The 19381-nt window shown below is 40.4% G+C and overlaps 1 protein-coding gene across 3 annotated transcripts in view; it reads left to right on the top strand.

Annotated features, from left to right (window-relative positions):
- The window catches only part of RAPGEF4 (Rap guanine nucleotide exchange factor 4), a 227608-nt gene that overhangs the window by 42008 nt on the left and 166219 nt on the right, over positions 1 to 19381 (top strand). For all 3 annotated transcript variants that reach the window (XM_030580527.1, XM_030580526.1, XM_030580525.1), the window contains one exon: positions 6292 to 6438. In XM_030580527.1, the coding sequence (XP_030436387.1) occupies positions 6292 to 6438 (147 nt within the window). The remainder of the gene's footprint in view (positions 1 to 6291; positions 6439 to 19381) is intronic.

Here is a 19381-nt window from a genome sequence, read left to right as displayed (position 1 = left end):
TTTCAGAGGGGAACAGCAGCCTGAGCTTCTAGCTGCCACAATCCTCAAGATAGTCTACATGAACAGCAGGAGATCCTTGAGTGTAATGTTAACAGGCCTAATAGGAAGTGTTCCTAGGGGATGGGAGATATATAAACAGAGAGCAGGGGGAAAAAATGGGACTCTGAAGCCTTGAAGAAGCGAGATGGGCTTGCTCCCTAACTGGCTCAGAGAAACCACTTCTCATGTAGAGAAATGATGGCTAGAGAAAAGTTGAAAGAACTTTCACTTGACAGAATCCTGGACTTTTCTTTTATGAACACATGATTCCTCAGGCTCCTTGACCTGAAAACCTATGGCGTTAATTTATTTCTCAGGGTGAACAGCTGCCTCATCAAAAGGTCTCTTAGAAAGTGACTCCTTAACAAACACATGTCCCTGTCTATCCTTCATCTAGTCTGGTTTTAACAAGTCTTTCCTTTCATTGCTGAAACCCCCAAAATGTGGAGAGGTTTTTTTTCTATTTTTGAGGGGTAAAGAGAGTAATAGATGTAAATGTTGTTCATAATCTGTCTAATTGGAAAGTTTCTATTTCTTCCATTCTATGCAGGGCCGGCTCTAGCCATTTCGTCGCCGCAAGCACAGCGGCAAGTCGCGGGGAGCGCTCTGCTGCTTTGCCGGTCCCGCGGCTCCGGTAGACCTCCCGCAGGCGTGCCTGCGGATGCTCCACTGGAGCTGCGGGACCAGCGGACCCTCCACAGGCATGCCTGCGGGAGGTCCACCGGAGCCGCCTGCTGCCCTCCCGGCAACCGGCAGAGCGCCCCCCGTGGCATGCCGCCCCAAGCACGCGCTTGGCGCGCTGGGGCCTGGAGCTGGCCCTGATTCTATGAATTTATTTCTGCAGTAAGGACAAAACAGAAGCCATTTACTGAATTTAATAAATAAAGCTGAGAGTATCGGAGTCCTTGAGAACAAAATCAGTATGGACAATAAAGGCATTTCTTTGTACCTCCATTTGAGTGCATTGTTTGATAATGGTTGGATTGTTACAGGACGTCACCTCTAAAAACATCATACAAAGCTTTGTCTAGAGAGAGACGTTGTCTCTGGGTATAATTGGACTGCTGTGTAACCACTATCTATAGAATCCTATATGCTCTCTCCCACACACCCTCCCCCACAACTGCTCACGGTTGCCTTCCTGGAAAATGTATTACCAACAGTTGTTAAATTTTTTCCTAGATCCTTAATTCTTTTCCAAGACTATACTTATTTTATTTTTCTGACTATATAATTTTATATGGAAATATCTGTACAAAAGCAATTTGCCATGGTTCAGGGAACTGGACTATTATGGATATTTGTCTTTGTAATGTGATTACAGAACCACTTGGTCTTAATAACATTTGCCTATTATCACGTATTAGATGCATGAAAGGAAAACAATGCAATTTTAAGCACAGAGAATGATGCTGAAATATGCTTATGAATGTCCCCTGGTTTATGAGCCATGGGCAAGAAGTAGGTACATTGCCAGAAATTACTGATTATATTTTGTGTCCATTGCAAGAATCCTAAATTTTAGAATTAAATCAAACTATGTTATTAACGTGATGTCAGGTAAAATGAGCTTTACATTTTCTCTGTCTTTTTGTATGTTTCCCCAGTAAACCACAGTATATGCATTTTTTTAATCAGACTATTGATTGATTTGGGGCCTTCATTTCTAGTACTCTGCTTTTGTTTTGCTGCAGTCATGTCATTTATGTCAGAACTATCCCAGGGGACTGGATGGTTAAGGAGACTGGACTATGGGTCTTTTCAGTTCTAAGGCCCTGATCTTACAATGAGATCCATGTGAGTGGCTTCCTGTGCTCATGTGGAATCTCACCCACTGAAGTCATTGAAGTGGATTTCACTGCAGTTTGGGGACCATAGTTATTAATCTGAATCCATTCCCAGTTGTTCTGGACTTGTTACCTTAAAATGCCTGATCTGTGTAAAATGAGTTTATAGTTTTAGTCTAATTTCTAATGTACTAAACCACTGGCAGATTTACTGTAAGTCTCAGTCGAAAGGCCATGAATTGATTTGATTTATAGAGGGCACTGCCATCAGACCTTGAAAGATAGACAAATATATTATACATACAAGAGGATATAAATCCATTATTATTGGAAGATGACTTTGTTAAGAAAAAAAAGTTGCAGTCAAATATTCCTTCTGCTCACAGCAGCCTAGAAAGGGCAGAAACTTTAGATACAAGAATTGCCTTTTCTCTCCTAGTTACCTTCTGATCACCCCTGTCATTTTTAAAGGATCTCATTGTAACACGTTGCCCCCCTTTAAGGTGCCACCTGATGTGCTGGGATACCACTGAGCCCACCTGTTCCACCAGGCTGGGCCCCCTTCTAGGGCGCAACCCCCTGTGCTCCCTAGAATGGAATCTATCCCCTGTCAGCTGTGGGCTAACAACTAACAGCCAGAACAGACCTTCACTGGTAAGCTTTGTACCCTCCTCTCTCCTCGAATTGGGTTTGCCTCCAGTTAGAGTCCATGGAATCTGCACCCACCGCAGCAGTCTCTAGGATTCCAACACTTTTTTCCTTTGGGCTTTCTGCTAGGACACATTTTTCTATGCATTTTAGAGTGAGTTCTGTTCCTTGCTTAACTGCCACTTCCTGGCAGCCAGCAACCTGGACAGACTCCCTACCATCAGGCAAAACACTCCTATCCCCTGAGGGGATAGCCACCGGACAGGAACTGGTTTTACCCACTCCCATTCCTTTGTAGCAAACTGTTTTGCAGGGCTGCAGAGGAATTAGAGAAACTCTCCCATTTCCTCAGCAGTTTCTGTAGCTTGGTTCTTTCTCTCTGGGGCTTCAGCACAAGATTCTTTCTTGCTGCTGACAGAGCTCTGGACAGCCTGAGCCACATTAAAAAATTTTTTACCCAAAAGAATTATTGTAGGATTATGAGGAACCACAACAACAGGCAATTCAGCTTGCAGAGCCCCAGTTTCCATGTGCATGTTAGCCAAAGGCATAAGAATTTTGCGACCTCCTACTAACAAAGGCTCTGCCAGCTGTCCTGGCAGAATGTCTTTCTCCTGAACCAGGTCTCTCCTGACCACAGAAATTTCTGCACCAGTATTTCTCCAGTCAGGGAATTCTCTGCCATTTACTCTAAAGGCTGTCAGGTGCTTACTGCGTAGCTGTGCAGTGTCAATCTTAAAAAACCCTGTATGATAAGTGGCAATTGCCTGATGTGCCTCTGCGCTCTGGAAAAATGACAAGAAGTCCGGTGGCACCTTAAAGACTAAGGGATTTATTTGTGCATAAACTTTCGTGGGTAGAAAACCCACTTATTCAGATGCATGGAGTGAAAATTACAGAAACAGGCATAAATATATATTGGCACATGAAGAGAAGAGAGTTTCCATACAAGTGGAGAACCAATGTTGAAGGCCAATTTAGTCAGGGTGGATGTAGTCCAAATAAATCTGTTAGTCTTTAAGGTGCCACCAGGCTCCTCATTGTTTTTGTGGATACAGATTAACACAGCTACCCCTCTGATATGCTGTGCTCTTGGTAGCAGCATTTCCATGAGTTACCTGCTGCTTGTTTCCACTCAGCGCAGGGCATTTATTCCTCAGGCGCTCAGTGGAATTACAATGATAGTACCTTCTCGGCTCTTCTGGTTTTACAGGAGATTTGGGACAAGGACTGGAGGAGTGAACTTGGGGAGGTGAGTGTCCAGCCTCCCATCCACCCTCCTTCATCCCAGGGGTAAATGAGGACCTTACTTCCCACCAAACTTTAACCCCTCTTCCTGTGATTTATTCCTAATTGGTGATTGGGATTGTTAAAATTTATCTGCAAAAGTTGCAAGTTCTTCGACCTCCTCTACCTTTTTAGCCCATAAACAAAGTTTTACATCATCATTAGACATAGTCAGGAACTGTTCCTGAGCAACAAATCGCACATTGCTTCAAAGCTTATAATACCTTTTTCCGTTACCCACTTATTCAGTACATCTCTCATTTGGTTCATATAAGTCACATTACTTAATCCAGCCCCTCTCTTACCGCATCTAAATTTTACTCTGAAAGTTTCAGGGGTAAACTGAAACTGTTTCAAAACCAATTCCTTAAATTTACTGTAGCTTGAAGCATCACTAATTGGCATCTTATTGAATATGTCCAGAGCTCTCCCATTAAATTTTACAACCAAAGTCGTCATCTTTTGATCCTCAGGAATTGCATGGAGCATGCACAGCCTCTCAAAGGTGATGATGACGTATTCAGCAATGTCCCCATATTTGCTGTATGCTGGACACAAGCGCTTCCACTTGTGAATTTTTGGAGAAGTGGAGCTCCTGGGGGGGTTCTGTCTCCTCCACTCCATTACGGCCAGTTTATGCTTCATTTCTTTGTCTTTCAGTTCCAGGGCATTTTTCTGCCTGTCTGCTTCTGCTTCTGTGGCTCTCTGGTGGGCTGCCTCTTGCTCATCAATTTCCATCTGTTTCAATTCTAACTGTCTCTTATGCATTTTTTCGCTTTCTTCTACTTGCAATCTATAGAGCTCCAACTCTTTGGTAGTTTCACTTTCAGTCGCTTTTATGCTTTCCCTGTTCTTACTTCTCTTGCTTGAAATAAGCAAACAGAAAATAACAAACCAGTAACCACTTTGTCTGTTCTCTAGCCAGCACACTTAAAACTTACTTAAAATCACCACCAGTGTCTCATAACAATAAACGGTGCACAAAATCCTTCTCGACTACGCCTCAGTGACAGGTTTTCCTCCCTTTAAGGTGCTACCTGATACCACTGAGCCTGCCTGTTCCGCCAGCCTGGGCCCCCTTTACACTGTCCTGCTGAGCTGGGCTTGTAAGCCTCCACTAGCACACGCACAGGCAGGGCCACACCCAGCTGCAGAAAGACACAGAGACTGAGGTCAGCTCTGGGAAGACTCAGCTTAAGGGACTTGCTCCAGCACCAAGTGCCCACCTCCCTTGGAGTGCAGACCCAAAGGTATATTTTCTTGCTCTGTATTCAAAAATCTGCATAGCGCAAGCTCACAAAAATTCACCCTCTCCCTCAATGTGAAGAGAGCGATGCACAGCTCCTTGGCCGCCCACCCCCAGATATGAATTGCACAAACTGGGTTATGTTATAAACAAGAAATAAGTTTATTAACTACAAAAGACAGATTTTAAGTGATTATAAGGGATAAAGCAGATTACTAAGCAAATAAAGCAAAACACTCAAACTAAGCTTGATTAACTAAAAAAAAAACAGGTTACAAAATGTAATTTCTCACCCTAAATGTTGAATTAGGCAGGATGCAGAGTTTCTGTAGCTCAGAGTTCCAGTTATTTCCTCTTACAGAGTGGACCCCTGTCTCAGTCTGGACTCACCCCTGCATTTCCCTTCAGGTTAGTTCCTTTGTCCTTTCAGGTTCTTTCAGCAGTCCTTCTTCTTGGGTAGGCAATGGAGGAAAGTCAAGATCAGCCCCCTCCCCAGCCCTTAAAAGATTTACCTAAAGAAGGAATCCTTTGTTTGATCCCCACCCCCCTACAGAGGAAAAGTACCAGCAGTGTCCAAGATGGTATTTTGTATCAAGTGGTCTTATCACCTGACCTGGTAGTGTCACAGCTACATCTCTTAGGAAGGAGAGAGATTAGAATCTTCACAGTCTTATTGGTTCTTCCTATTGGGTCGTTCAGGGTGATTGCCTACTGTCTGGTAGGTTCCCCCCAAGTACACATGCAGTTGTAATTGTTACATAATCAATATTCCTAACTCTAGATACAGAAATGATATGTGTACACAAATTGGATAATCGCATTCAGTAAATCATAACCTTTCCAATGATATCTTAAATGAGCCATCTTGTAAAAAGTATATCTCAGTTATGTCATTCATATCACACACTCCATATTCTTCATAGAAATATGGTTAACTTCACACTCATCATCACAGCTACCTAAAGGGATACATGACTAGAGATCATGACTTTTTCTTCCAAAGGTGGTAGTGACTCCTGTGTGGTGTAGTTTGCAAGGCAGATCTGATCCAGCTAGTGAGCAGGGAAAACAGAAGTCCTATGTGCATTCTGAAATCAAGGCTTCCTGCGCCACTGGACCAACCCAGCCCTATCCTTCCACTCCAGTGTTAAAATGCTTATCCTAGAAAATTAATTAAGAATCTAAGGCTGTGCTGTGTAGCATAATCAGCTGATAAGTGATATAAAACTACAAACCACTTCAAAAGCCAGGAATTTAATGCATGTCCTTCTTTTTGATTCAAAGGATGCTGTGACAATATGTACTCTGGGAATAGGAACCGCTTTTGGAGAGTCAATTCTGGATAACACCCCTCGCCATGCTACTATTGTTACCAGGGAATACAGTGAGCTCCTTCGAATTGAGCAGAAGGATTTCAAAGCACTTTGGGAGGTAAAGCCAAAAGACTTATTGAACAATTAATACAGTTAGAGAAAAGTGAAATGTATGTATATAATGACTTTATGTGTTCAGTTTTAATAGAGGAGTATAATTTTTAAAAATGTTTTTTGGAGAATGAGTTAAATCCACTTGTCCCTTTTTTGATACTTCATCTTCTGCAAGATTACATATCCTTATTAATATTTCTTCAAAGACCATCCTGTTTTTTTGTCTTGACAACTTAGCTTAATAAGTTACTCCACAAATGCATTAGTCTCCATCAATAAATAATTTTCTAATATTTGTTTTAAAATTTACTTTAACTGCTGTTTACTTCTCGCTTTAACTTATTTTGTAAAATGAAACTAACTCAGATTAACATATTCATTTGCTGGTTTGTCAGACTTCTGTTTACTTTTGACACCAGCTAGTCGAACCACATAGCAGACCCTGATCAAATTGCACTTGCATATTGTTCCTCATTCCTCCTTGTTGTTATCACCAAATGGAAGAGTTTTAGAGTTGGTAACTGACTGAAGAGCACTTTAAAATTCATTGGTATTATTTGGCATCATGAATGCTTGCAAAGCCCCCCAATACTTCCCTCTTTAGTGAATGTATAGTTCTTGAATCTGCTTTCTAATGTTGTTTAGTTGGGTGTCCCTGCCAAGCAAGTGTCATTTGTGTGCTTGCATGCTTAGTTGGCAGATTTTAATAATTCATGTCTGAATTTTTGCAAGATTTGAAAAATATTACTGGCAATTGGAAGACACCATTTAGGTCTAGTCCACATTATGTTATCTAATCCATATGAATGAACCGTTGGATCCATGCAGAGCCCTATTGATTTAATTGGAATCTGTACAAGTTAAGGGGTCTTGGCTGCATGTAACAGATTGTGGCCTCAAGGTGAGGTTCTGCAAGTAATAATTATGTTTAAAGAATGATTACTGCTTGTAGCATTCTAGCTTAGTTTCCTTGGCCAGTGTGGGCAAGGTTTGGGTTTTTTCCACTCTCTGTGACCTGTATTAACAAAACAGTGCTATCCTCTAAGAAGCATTCTGGTAATATTATTATAATAAAGTTTTCAGAAAAATTTCCTGGCAACATTGGTCAGAGGAATGTCACTAGTGTCAGTCCCCTGTAAACTTAGTTGTTCCAGGCATGTTTTATGTAGTATAGCAGGGGTGGGCAAACTTTTTGGGTTGAGGGCTGCATCGGGTTTCTGAAAATGTATGGAGGGCTGATTAGGAGAGGCTGTGCCTCCCCAGACAGTCAGGCATGGCCCGGCCCCTGCCCCAGCCCCCTATCCAACCCTTCCTGCCTCTTAGCCCCTGACAGTTCTCTGGGACTCCTGTCCCATCCAGCCCACCCTGTTCCCTGTCCCCTGACAGCCCTTGGAATTCCCGCCCCTGACTGCCCCCCGCCACCCCGTCCGACCTCTCCTCTCCTTCCAGACTGCCCCCGCAGGACCTCTGCCTCATTCAACCTCCCTGTTCCCTGCACCCTATCCACACCCTTGCCCCCTGACCACCACCCCGAACGCCCCTTCCCTTATCCAACCACCCCGCTCCCTACCCCTTCACCACGCTGCCTGGAGCACTGGCGGCTGGCAGCACTACAGCTGCACCACCCAGAGCACCAGGACAGGCAGCTGTGCCACCCGGCTGGAGCCAGCCACACCACTGCGCAGCATAGCGCACCGGGTCAGGACCCGGCTCTGTAGCTGTGCTTCCCCAGGAGCTTGCAGCCCTGCCTCTCAGAGCATTGCACCAGAGGTGAGGTGAGCTGAGGCTACGGAGGAAGGGGGAACAGCAGGGGAAGGGGCCGGGGAGTAGCCTCCCCAGGCAGGCACTCAGGGGCCGGGCAAGAGGGTCCTGCGGGCTGTAGTTTGCCCACCTCTGTACTACAGCGGGCAGGGCATCAGAGTGCCAAGGTTGAAACATGTCTGCCACTGAATACACTGATAGTGGCAGACTTTGCTTCATTGGTTGTGCTTCTGTAACTTACAGCAGAATTTGGCCTAATGTCTTTAGCTCAAATAGAGCTGTAGGTAAACACTCGAGCAAATATGTGAAGAATGCTGTTCCTGCAACGCTCTAGGCTCCATCTCTCTACAGATTTTACAGTGTTTAAGTGCCATGCTTAACTTTGGCATGCCTTGACTGTCTAGTAACTTGGTTTAGTGTTACATTTACAGATGGCAAAACTTGTAATGCAGATGGAGTCTTGGATGTTAGTGATGGAAGAGAACAAACTTGGGCTCAGGTTTTGTCAGTTAAAATGCTTTTAGTTCACCTTTCCCTAGATGTAGGACAAGAGGTGTCATCTGTGACATCCAAGAGATTTCCTTTCTAAAAAGAAAGTAATTGGATCTCAGCTTTGATAAATGGAAAAAAAGAAAAAAAACTTTAGCATATGGTTTGCTTTTTTCAATTCTGAACGTTGTATGCTTTTAAAAATATTTTCCTCTGTCAAAAACACCTTAAAGATGTTCAAACAAAAATTACAAAGCACTTTTAAAATGTTTTTCCTTTGACTACTTAAATGGTTGATACAAGGTTGTTTATTTTTACAGAGCAACTTTTATTTTTTATAATGTTGAAATTATAACAACTCAATCCAAAAATGGTAGCTTCCATCAAGAGAGAGCTGTCTTGGGAGCATTTAGCAGTCACTTTTCAGTGTATTTCTGACCTGTTAAAATTTTATACAAAGAATATTGTACGTGCTGCAGGTGTGACTCATAGACTGTAGGTTGACTGGCATGTGCTTTCTGTGCACTTTCCAATCAAATTATTTCTGAATCTTTGAAGTCTTTCTTGTGGGCAATATTCCTGAACATCCTATTCAACAGGAATACTGAAGAAGTTAGCACTAGTTGGTAGTTTAGGATGTATTAGCAGGACTTGAAAAGGGGTATTTGGTTTTTGCAAGGCTACTTTTGTCTCTATGCGGTACGTTAATTCCAAAGCCACAACATATGTAGCAGCTAAAAAATAAAAATTCTTTACAAAGAAAATATATATTCAAAATATGTGACTTCTTTATGAAAAGAATGCAGTAACTTTTTGATGAGTTGTGGGACTTGTGTTGTTCAGGGCTTGTTCTAAGATCAGGTCACCTTGTTTAGCCAAAGCAGATTTTGGCAGACTTGTTCTGACTCAGTGAACAAAGACCATGCCATTCCATAACTTCTATATTTACTTTTATTAAAATGCTCTACATAACCAAGAATGGGACACAAATTAGTTTTCAGTGTGTCCTGGGAAAGACAAGAAGACTACAATGTCTGCATCATTACAGCAAATATCTTCAGGAAATTAATATTAAAATCCACTGCATACCATTTTCAGCCCTCTAGATAACTAGAGCTGAACTGTAGGGTTGGGATGGGAGAAGCTGTTTAGTTTCTTTAACAAATTCAGAAAGAATTTTAAAGTAAGGCTATCTTTATAAAGTTACATTGTGGTGCCAATTTTGAATCAGTGCTATTTTCGTACAATTTTCTCTGTATATTTATTTAAACGAAATTGTAAATTGGTTCTATGCCTGTATAAAGTTACACCACTGTAAGAAACAATATTATTGATCTTCTGTATTGCTTCATATCCCAGGACAAACACAACCTGATGATAAAGTGTGAGGGTTTACGCCCCTGGTAGCAGGGCAGTGCAACCTAGTGGCCGGAGTCTATAGCAGGGGTTGGCAACCTTTCAGAAGTGGTGTGCCGAGTCTTCATTTATTCACTCTAATTTAAGGTTTCATGTAACAGTAATACATGTTAATGTTTTTAGAAGGTCTCTTTCTTTAAGTCTATAATATATAACTAAACTATTGTTGTATGTAATGTAAATAAGGTTTTTAAAATATTTAAGAAACTTCATTTAAAATTAAATTAAAATGCAGAATCCTCCGGACTGGTGGCCAGGACCCAGGCAGTGTGAGTGCCACTGAAAGTCAGCTTGTGTGATTCCTTCGGCACACATGCCATAGGTTGCTTACCCCTGGTTTATAGAATCGCCCCTGGTTGCAGGGCAGCACGACCTAGCGGCCAGAGTCTATAGAATTGCCCCTGGTTGCAGGGCAGCGCGGCCTAGCGGCCAGTCTCTCCCACTCTGCCAGGCCCCGACCCGCGGCTGTAACAGCAACATAGGACCTTGCCATTGGCTCAGTGGGGGGGTCCTACTGAAACACGCTGAGGCTTACCAGGGGCAAGGTACCAGTCCGTCACCCCCCCGGATCACTTCCTACCGGCTTGAGAGTTGAGGTCTCCCACGAGTCCCTAAGCTCTCCATGGGTCTCCGGGTCCGTCGCCTCCTCAGGCTCCTCCTGTAGTAGGGCTTCCTGCTGGCCGGGAGAAGCTTCAGTTTCAGGCAACTTCCAGGGTGGTGGCTGGTCCTCTGCAGGAGCTTCCTGGTTAGGATCTTCCCCTGCAGCCGCCAGCCCAGACTGAGCTGAGTTCCCTCCTTTTATACTCTCTTGGAGAATGCCCAGTATGGCTGGGGCAGCACTTCTGCCATCAGAGCTACTGGTTTGACGCTGCTGGGGCTAGTGCAGGGTGAGGCTGCCCCGTCACAAATAGTTAATGTGTATTTGGCTTAATACAGAACTTGTGACTCTTATTTTAATTACTGTAGGACTTTCATTGAGAATACTTCACCCTCTACATGAAAAATAATAGATTTACTTCTGTACAGATTTTTGCGGGGAGTCTTTTTTCCTCCCTGAATTTTATAGACTTTGTATATATGGAAATACCAGTTCTACCAGATATGTGTAGGAGGGAAGGCAGCTTGTGTTTCTTGGGAAAGAATATTTGAAAAAAATAGGATATTCTTTCTGCCCTTTAAATACAGACAGGATCTTCTATGACCTCCATTTTTAATACTCAGGGAATAAGCCAGTCAAAACAGATGATATTGTCCTGATAAGAGCAATTACCAGTGAAAATTGTCTTGTCTTTTCTCTAATGCCTACGTCCGTTTAAGCAGCACCCTGTTCATGAACATCTGCTCAGCCTCAGAGTGTGCTCATCCTCAGAGACATCTAGTTTTACACCAACAGCTGCTGCAGCACATTGGAGAAGATGAAATCTCTGGCTAAGTTCTTACAGTGAGCTGGACATTATTGCTTGACAAAGAAGCTCCAGGAGGAGTCCAGAATCTCCAGTGTCCTGCTTTTGTGCACTGGCTTATCTCTGGTCTTCCTCTTCAAGGAGTGTTAACACAGTCAAAAAATATTCTTCATGTGCAAACTTATTAGTCGCTCTGTTAGCACTAGACTTACATGGTGTTTTATGAACGTATACTAAGAGACATTCCCTCTCCCGAAAAGAACTTACTTTTCCCCTTTGGCATTATCAGGTTAGTACAGAGCTACTTTCTAGCCCTGAATACTGCAAAGGACTAAGAAAACCATATCCAAAAATAAACATAAAGGCAGAAACTACACACCAGGAGCTCTGGTCACGCATATCCTGTTGGGTCTGTGGTTCACTCTGCCTCCAATTTTCTGTTTCTTTTAGACAGACGAGGAAAGAACTACATTTATTTATATGGTGTATCTGTTATAGGAGTTCCCTCACTACTCTATCCACAAGCTTTGTCCTTTCATGCAGTTACGAACCGACACAAACTATGACAGGAAGGAAGTGCATCTGCTGGGAGGTGACTTATTTTTAGAAGTCTTTCCTACTACTGTGAATTGCTCAAGCTTCTTGGATAATGCACAAACAGCTAGTTTCTTCTTCTGTGGAATAACATACATGCCCTGAGAGATATTTGATCATGATTAAATGAAGAACTGATCTTTACTTGGTGTGCAGTAACGTTGGAGAGAGAAAGAGAGCTGGCCTCTACAAGGTCAGATCGAATACTTTTATTCTTTTTATTCGCATTCAGCAGCATTATACACATTACAGCCTGATAAATAATAGTGTAACTTGTGTCCTGCTGTTGCCCTTCCGACGGTATTCTAGCGGCCCTCAGTGTGTCTCTCTGCATTGAAATCAGAACTTCTGAAAAAAATGCTTTCCCTTGGAAAGTTCTAATGTTACCATTTAATGAGCTGGTCAAAAATGGATCCTCTGTGAAAACACAGGAATTTACAAGTAGATGCAGTGGAAATTTGTTTAAGAAATACAAATATTGAACTGTGTAGTGACTTGAATGTTCCATAGTATTAAATGTGAACTTTTTGAAAGGGTTAGTTAGGTTCTCAAATAATCAGATTAACGGCAATTACTTTGCCCTCAGTGCACATGTACATGATGTCTGTCTGACCTTTCTAATGCAGTCTTCATCTTAGGATGCAGGCACCAATTTTATGTCAGTGGGACTTCTGTGTGGATCTTAACAACAGGCTGGATGTGTAAAGATTTTCATTCATTTATATTTTCCATTTGATCATTCTTCTTAAACAGAGCAAATGAGTTATTTATCTAAACAGTACTGTGTCATTGTTAAATTGCATTTAAGTGTTTTGGAATTAAATACAGTAGGCTATTTCTGAGAGATAGGATTTCCCTTTCCTCTTGATAAGTGGAGAGCATACATTAAATATTGGTAGAGAAGAACCTTATGTTTTCTCTGTAGTAGAACCTTTTTCAGAATATTGTTTCTTGTGTAAGGAATATTGAGAATCTCGAGTCAGTGTCAGCACTTTCTAATTCACCTTTTCATCACTGAGTATTGCATAGCTGATATGTTTCACAGTTAATTTGAGAGGGAGAGTAAATTAGATACAGGAAATGAAATATTGAAATAAAAATGCAAGAGAAAAATCAGATTCGAGTCCAGACACCTGAATGGTTTGGTTGATTTATGGTATACTATTTTGACAGTTTATTGCTCAGTAATCAGTTGCACAAATCATTACTATAATTTATTAATTATCACTAGGCAAGTACAGTACAGATATAAAACCATATAATTAATAAAGTGAAGAATATTTAGCTTGATGGGATGATCGGGTGATTTAAAATAGTGAAGTGTCGAGACCCACATAAGTATAAGAAATGTGTGCATGGAATACTCAGTTACATATAACCACTTAATGGCATCCTCTTCATTGGCTGCTGAAACTCGACTTGGATAGTTCATTTCTCTTATATGGGTTTATTTAAGAAATGGAAAGGAGATCAAGTTATAGTAGATTGCCGGATGCTATGCTCAGACAGCAACCTGTCAAATACTTGTTTCATCGGACTGAAGAAGAAACAGTCCATGTAATAAGGTAGACAACACACATTACAGGAAAATAAAAATATGGAGAAGTACAAGCTTGTAAAATCTAGGGTCTTGTGTAGTTCGGAAATACACACTTGACCATCAGATGCTTGTGCAAAGGAACAGAGCTAATGTGAGAGATGCTGAGAAATGTAGTGGTGATTGGCAGACAGAAGATTGTTGCTGGAATAACACATTAAAAAAGTCAGAGCATATGCTAATTACTAATATGACAGTAAACACAGATTTGGCAGAAAGTGGGGGAAAAGCTTCTTACGCAGCCAACGTCTCACCTTCGTATTTTGCATAATACTCCTCTTACGTGTTTTACCAACATGAACAAGGAGAGCTTCCAAAATATTTATTACACTCAAATTAGTATCAGATTTTGCTCTCGGTTACACTGGTATAAATTCAGAGTTACTCCCATGAAGATGGTGACTGAGAGCAGAACTGGCCCAAAGTGTTGCTATTACTCTGGATTTGATTATTTTGCAATATGCTTTTACATTTTGTTCTTTAGTTTTAAATGTTTATTTTCAAAGAAAAATTCTTAACTTTAATAAATGATTCTCTGTCTGGTAGTGCAGATGTAAATCAATATGGAATGAAATTCTAGCCGAGTAGGTGAACTGAAGAGTACACCAGAAGAAGCTGAAATTGTGTAAGAACACAGCAATAATGGAGCTGTGCTGGTGGAAGATGGAATGCTGAACACTTGCCCAGGTTTTGTGGCTCTGTGGCAGGCCATAATGGGTCATAAGAGTGTACCTCAGCGGGAGGGGGCTTTGCTTAAGCAAAAGTCTCTCTAGCAGTATTTGTTCCCAAGCCCTCCTCAACTGCTTTTGAGATAAGTTAAGAGCCTTTTAGTAAGGGAGCAGACATAAGATGGAACCTTTCTTTGATAAAATCCTTGATAATGGCAGGAAAAAAATAGGCATCCATTTGAGGTTGGGATGTTTTCTTTGTCTGAGGAGACAGTACATAACAGATATCAGGTGTAGTTTTGTTTGCAATCAGAGAACACCATGGAGTCCTATCACATATACTATGTTTATGTATATATATGGCTGTTTCACCTGAAAGGTTGTTTAATACTTTTTACTTCTATTTATGGCTTGAATTAAATGTTAACAGATGAATTTTTATTTCCAGTCATCGATCTGTCATCTCATTAGATTTCATTAACAAAGTAAGGTCAGGTCTGGTCAGTTCTTGAGTGGGAGACCTCCAGGGAAAACTGAAGGTGCTATCCAGAAGTGGTTCGGAGTATCTCAATATTGTCTGTCTGAGACTGTAGCAAACCAGAGGTGCCTTATAATGCTCTTTCAGATCTATAAAGATATAAAGCTGAAGCACTGACCACTGTGGTTATGAAAGATCACAACGCACATTTGCCTTCCTGGGTAGTTTTCATTTGGATGTATTCATCACTTCTTGTAACAAAACTGCTGTGTATTATGTAACACTCTTTATGACAAATCTATCTTCTGTGAGGACTTTACTGGTAATTGCCTTAGAAGAGAAATCACCAACTGTTCAGAATTTCCATGGCAGTCATCCAGAGGAATTTTTCTGTTGGAGCTGATGGTGCTGGTGAGCATGCTGAACTGATTTTGTATATGCTTACAAATAATGTAGTGGGATTATGCTCAGTAAGATCATAATCAATGGTGATCTACTCTGTTTCAATTGATGCGCTGTGTCCTTATGTATAATATGCAGTATTGCCATGCAGATGCAATTTATGCGAATGACTAAAGGGGCCAAGTGGCATGAAATCCTCTTGTCTACACAAACATTTTAGTTTGTGGCAAACTGGGGTGTAAATTTACCCCACTCTAGTCTGCCATGCACTCTCTGTGTGGGCCCTGCTGCTGCACACTAATAGATACTTAGGCACTTTGAGCTACTCCCATTTCAAAGCAGTGTTTCCATTTCGCTTTAGTTATTCTTGGTTTAAGGTGACAGAGTCTTGGGACTCTCCTTAAGCAATTAAAATGGTGGTCTCTGTAGATATTTTGAGGCTGCTGTTTTTCCTGGAATTTGTACAGCTAAAGTTGCATTTTACTCAATGAACTTGTTTTATTTTTAATTAATGCTAAAAGCACTTTTGATCCTGAGCAGCCAGCTTATATTTTTAAAATGGCATCTCTATTATTGTATGTTATTCCTTCATTTAACATATTCCAAAAAACACAACTCCCATTTTGAGAAGCATAGTTCCGGACTTCAGTTAATAGAAAGTAATGAATGGGAGAAAATTTGCACAACAGTCTCACTGTCTTTCTTGCCAAACGTTCACTTTTCTTGTTAAATGTTTGCTTCAGTGACAAACAGTGCAGCACCATGTGCACACAAGAAGATCGCTGCATTAAAATTTAATTAATCTTGTCCAGAATTTGTGTTAAATTGACTGGAGCCTTGGTTCTGACTGGATTTGTAGTTGGTGAGGACTTTCATCACCTTAGAACGGATACCAAAGTAATCAACTGCGAAAGCTGTGCTTATACTTCTGGATCTTTTGATTTGACACAGTTTATCCATTCTTCTGCTCAAGCTCATGGTTATGGGGATGAGGTTATTTTGGGCATTGACCCGTCCTAATCTCTCAATGTTGCCATCTCAGTTTTTGGTTTCTTTACAAATGAATCTTTCTTTTTCATCTTGCACAAAAGATTAATCTGTTCTCCACCCCAGAGACAGTTCAGTTCCTTCAGGTTTTGAAGTAAAATAAATTCATTGCTTAGTTAGAGGTTTCCTTTTAATAATGAGATATATTGCTGTTTTATGTAACTCTACAGAGCTGGGTATTTCAGTGTGTTTCTTAAAGCATTGCTTTGAAGAGCATACTATGTCTGTGTACTTGGTGCTTATGCTTAGAATGGACAAGACACATAATATCATTTATTGCATCTATATATGTTTTAACATTTACATTTTTAATCCTTCAGTTTCAGATGCTGGCAGTTAAAAAAAATTAATATACAGGTCCTTGATAATAAATAGTGGAAGATCTTTTTGCAGATTAATGAGCAAGCAAGCAAACAGAAAAGCAGTGATAGTGCATCAGATTGTATCCTGTTCACTTTTCTGATGTGTAGCTTAGTTTTTTATAAATATTTTTATAAATGTTTGTGAATAACACATAAGACATGCCTTATAAAACCTACTTATTGTTGGTCTCTCCTTCCCAGAGGCTTGAGTAGCCTTCATCTAAATAAATCCAACTATTTAAATCTAATCTATGCGTGTAGTATAAGAAATGGTCTAATTTTTTTTTTTGAAGTTCTTGGCCTGTGTAAGGTATAACAATTCTGGGGAAAGGAAATGCTTTTAATTGAATATATTCCAAGTTTTAAAATAGAACTTCTCCCCTTCTAGGGTATAAACAGGAGACCCTTTGCCCTTTCCTTGAGGCTGGTTTCTCCTACTACCATGGGTGAAATCCTGACTTTATTGAAGTCCATTGGAGTTACTCTGTTGACTTCAGTTGGGCCAGGATTTCATCCCAGATTACCACTTCTTGTTTCCTTTTAGGACCTGCAGTTTGGCCATCTCATAATCTATTGACACCAGGTTTATATTCTCTGCATCTTTTGCCACTTCCTTGCTGTTTCCACATCTTTACCTAGGTGACTGGAAATGAGAGGGTTTGGTCTGTCAGGTAGATTTGAGGGCCAGTTGTTCAAGGGCTCCATGTAAATCAGACAGGTATAGGCATATATATAGATAGATAGATATTAAAAGCAATAGATATGCTCAGGTAAGTCAAATTAAAGATTTACAAATTATACAAATTCCATATGCACCAGACTAATCTAACACTTACACAGGATCCATCCAGCGAGCCATATTCCAGTATTGTCTCCAACTCTGCCCTGTATCAAATGCTTCAGAAAAAGGTTCAAGAATCCTTGTGTAACAAGGCATGCTGGCACTATTCTGTTCCTGTTTCAGCCCAAACAAGAAGGTAATTCTGAGACTTGTAGTTTCCAGGGTTGATGGGAGATAGAGGCACAGCAAGAAATGCTGGGGAGACACGCTATGGGATAAATGAATTACATGTCCTAGTCATTTGTTTGAGGGCAATTATATAATCGGAGTTTAAAATTGCCATCCTACGGTTAGTATTTATTGATATAAATTCAGACTGCTTAAATATCAGCCTCCAATCTTCTCCTGAGTAATCTGTCTTTAATTTTGCATTCCACCTCCTGGTTGAGCTTTGAGAATATCTCTTTGACTGGCAATCAAAAACATCATCTTGGAGTATTAATCACTCAACTTTCCAAATATAGCTGAGACTCATTCAGTTATTTCCCCAAACTGTATAAATATATTGTTTGAGTATCAAAAATAGGCAGAAATGACCAGCTGTAATATCATATGTTTTGTTTTATCATTGAAAAAGATATTGATATTTCTTTATCAAACACATCAGTCAACCTAATTATGCCTTTTCTACATGCAGTTTAAAATAGATACCTAAATAATATACTAGTGGATCTAGAGTTTATATTAGATATACTGTTATGTAACATAACATTACATAACTATAATTATTACTATTGGGTTGTATAATCTAATTTTGATGAGTTAATCTTTCATATTGGAATATTTTAATATGTTTAAAAAAATAAAATCAACATCATGAATCCTCACTACAGCATTCCGCCAATAATAATTTGGTGAGAAGTAGGCAAAGTCCACCTTCTATATCAGGAGTCTGATTTGTCTTGTGCATCCCAAGTTTCACCTCACTTAAAAATCACTTGCTTACAAAGTCAGACACAGCACACTATTACTGAAAAATTGCTTATTGTCTCATTTTTGCCATATAATTATAAAATAAATCAAATGAAATATAAATATTGTACTTATATTTCAGTTATAGTATATAGAGCAGTATAAGCAAGTCATTGTCTGTAAGACATTTTAATTTGTACTGACTTTGCTAGTGCTTTTTATGTAGCCTGTTGTAAAACTAGGCAAATATCTAGATGAGTTGAAGACCTCAGCGTACTCTCGGGGTAGACATACCCTTGGTTGAAAACCACTGTTCTATATGATGTATTGGATCTGGGATTAGCCTGGTGTGCAGTCTTCAAAAAATATATATTCCTTTGTTATCCCATGTAACCATGTGTGTAATATCTATGTGTATTATGTGTGTGATTAATACAATATGAATGTTAAATATAACTCTGTGTGTGTGTGTGTGTGTGTATATATGTGTGTGTGTGTGTGTGTTAAATGATATAGCTTATGCTTGCTCTCACCAACTGATACAAGGCAATACCATAAACATGAAAGGAAATAATCCTCATTGGACATCTGACATGTAGCTTTGCAAAGACTGGAGCCAGCAGTTGGAATCTGCTGGATGAAAAACAGCTCCAGCTTTTCATTCCACCAGCAAAATGTAGGGCACTAGTATCAGAAGATGCCACCCATCTGTCAAGTGATTCCAGCACTGTAGACTCACTCTTAGAGCGCTGGGAAATAATAAACCAAAATGAACATTCTCCTCAAGTAAAAATAAACCCTCAGCCTTTGGCTATCTTACTGCTGTTGCCCCCAGACCAATCATTTTTTTTATGCTGTACACATTCATATGTGTACATATTCCGAGGCATGTTTTGGGCTGTGCAGTCTGACTTTTATCTGAATTGGATCCCGGCCAACTAAATCCTCCTATGGCACTACAAAAAATTGTATTTTTC

This window comes from Gopherus evgoodei, chromosome 11, assembly GCF_007399415.2.
Source record: "Gopherus evgoodei ecotype Sinaloan lineage chromosome 11, rGopEvg1_v1.p, whole genome shotgun sequence".
NCBI classification, from domain to species: domain Eukaryota; kingdom Metazoa; phylum Chordata; order Testudines; family Testudinidae; genus Gopherus; species Gopherus evgoodei.
This window is presented reverse-complemented; position numbering and strand designations above follow the sequence as displayed.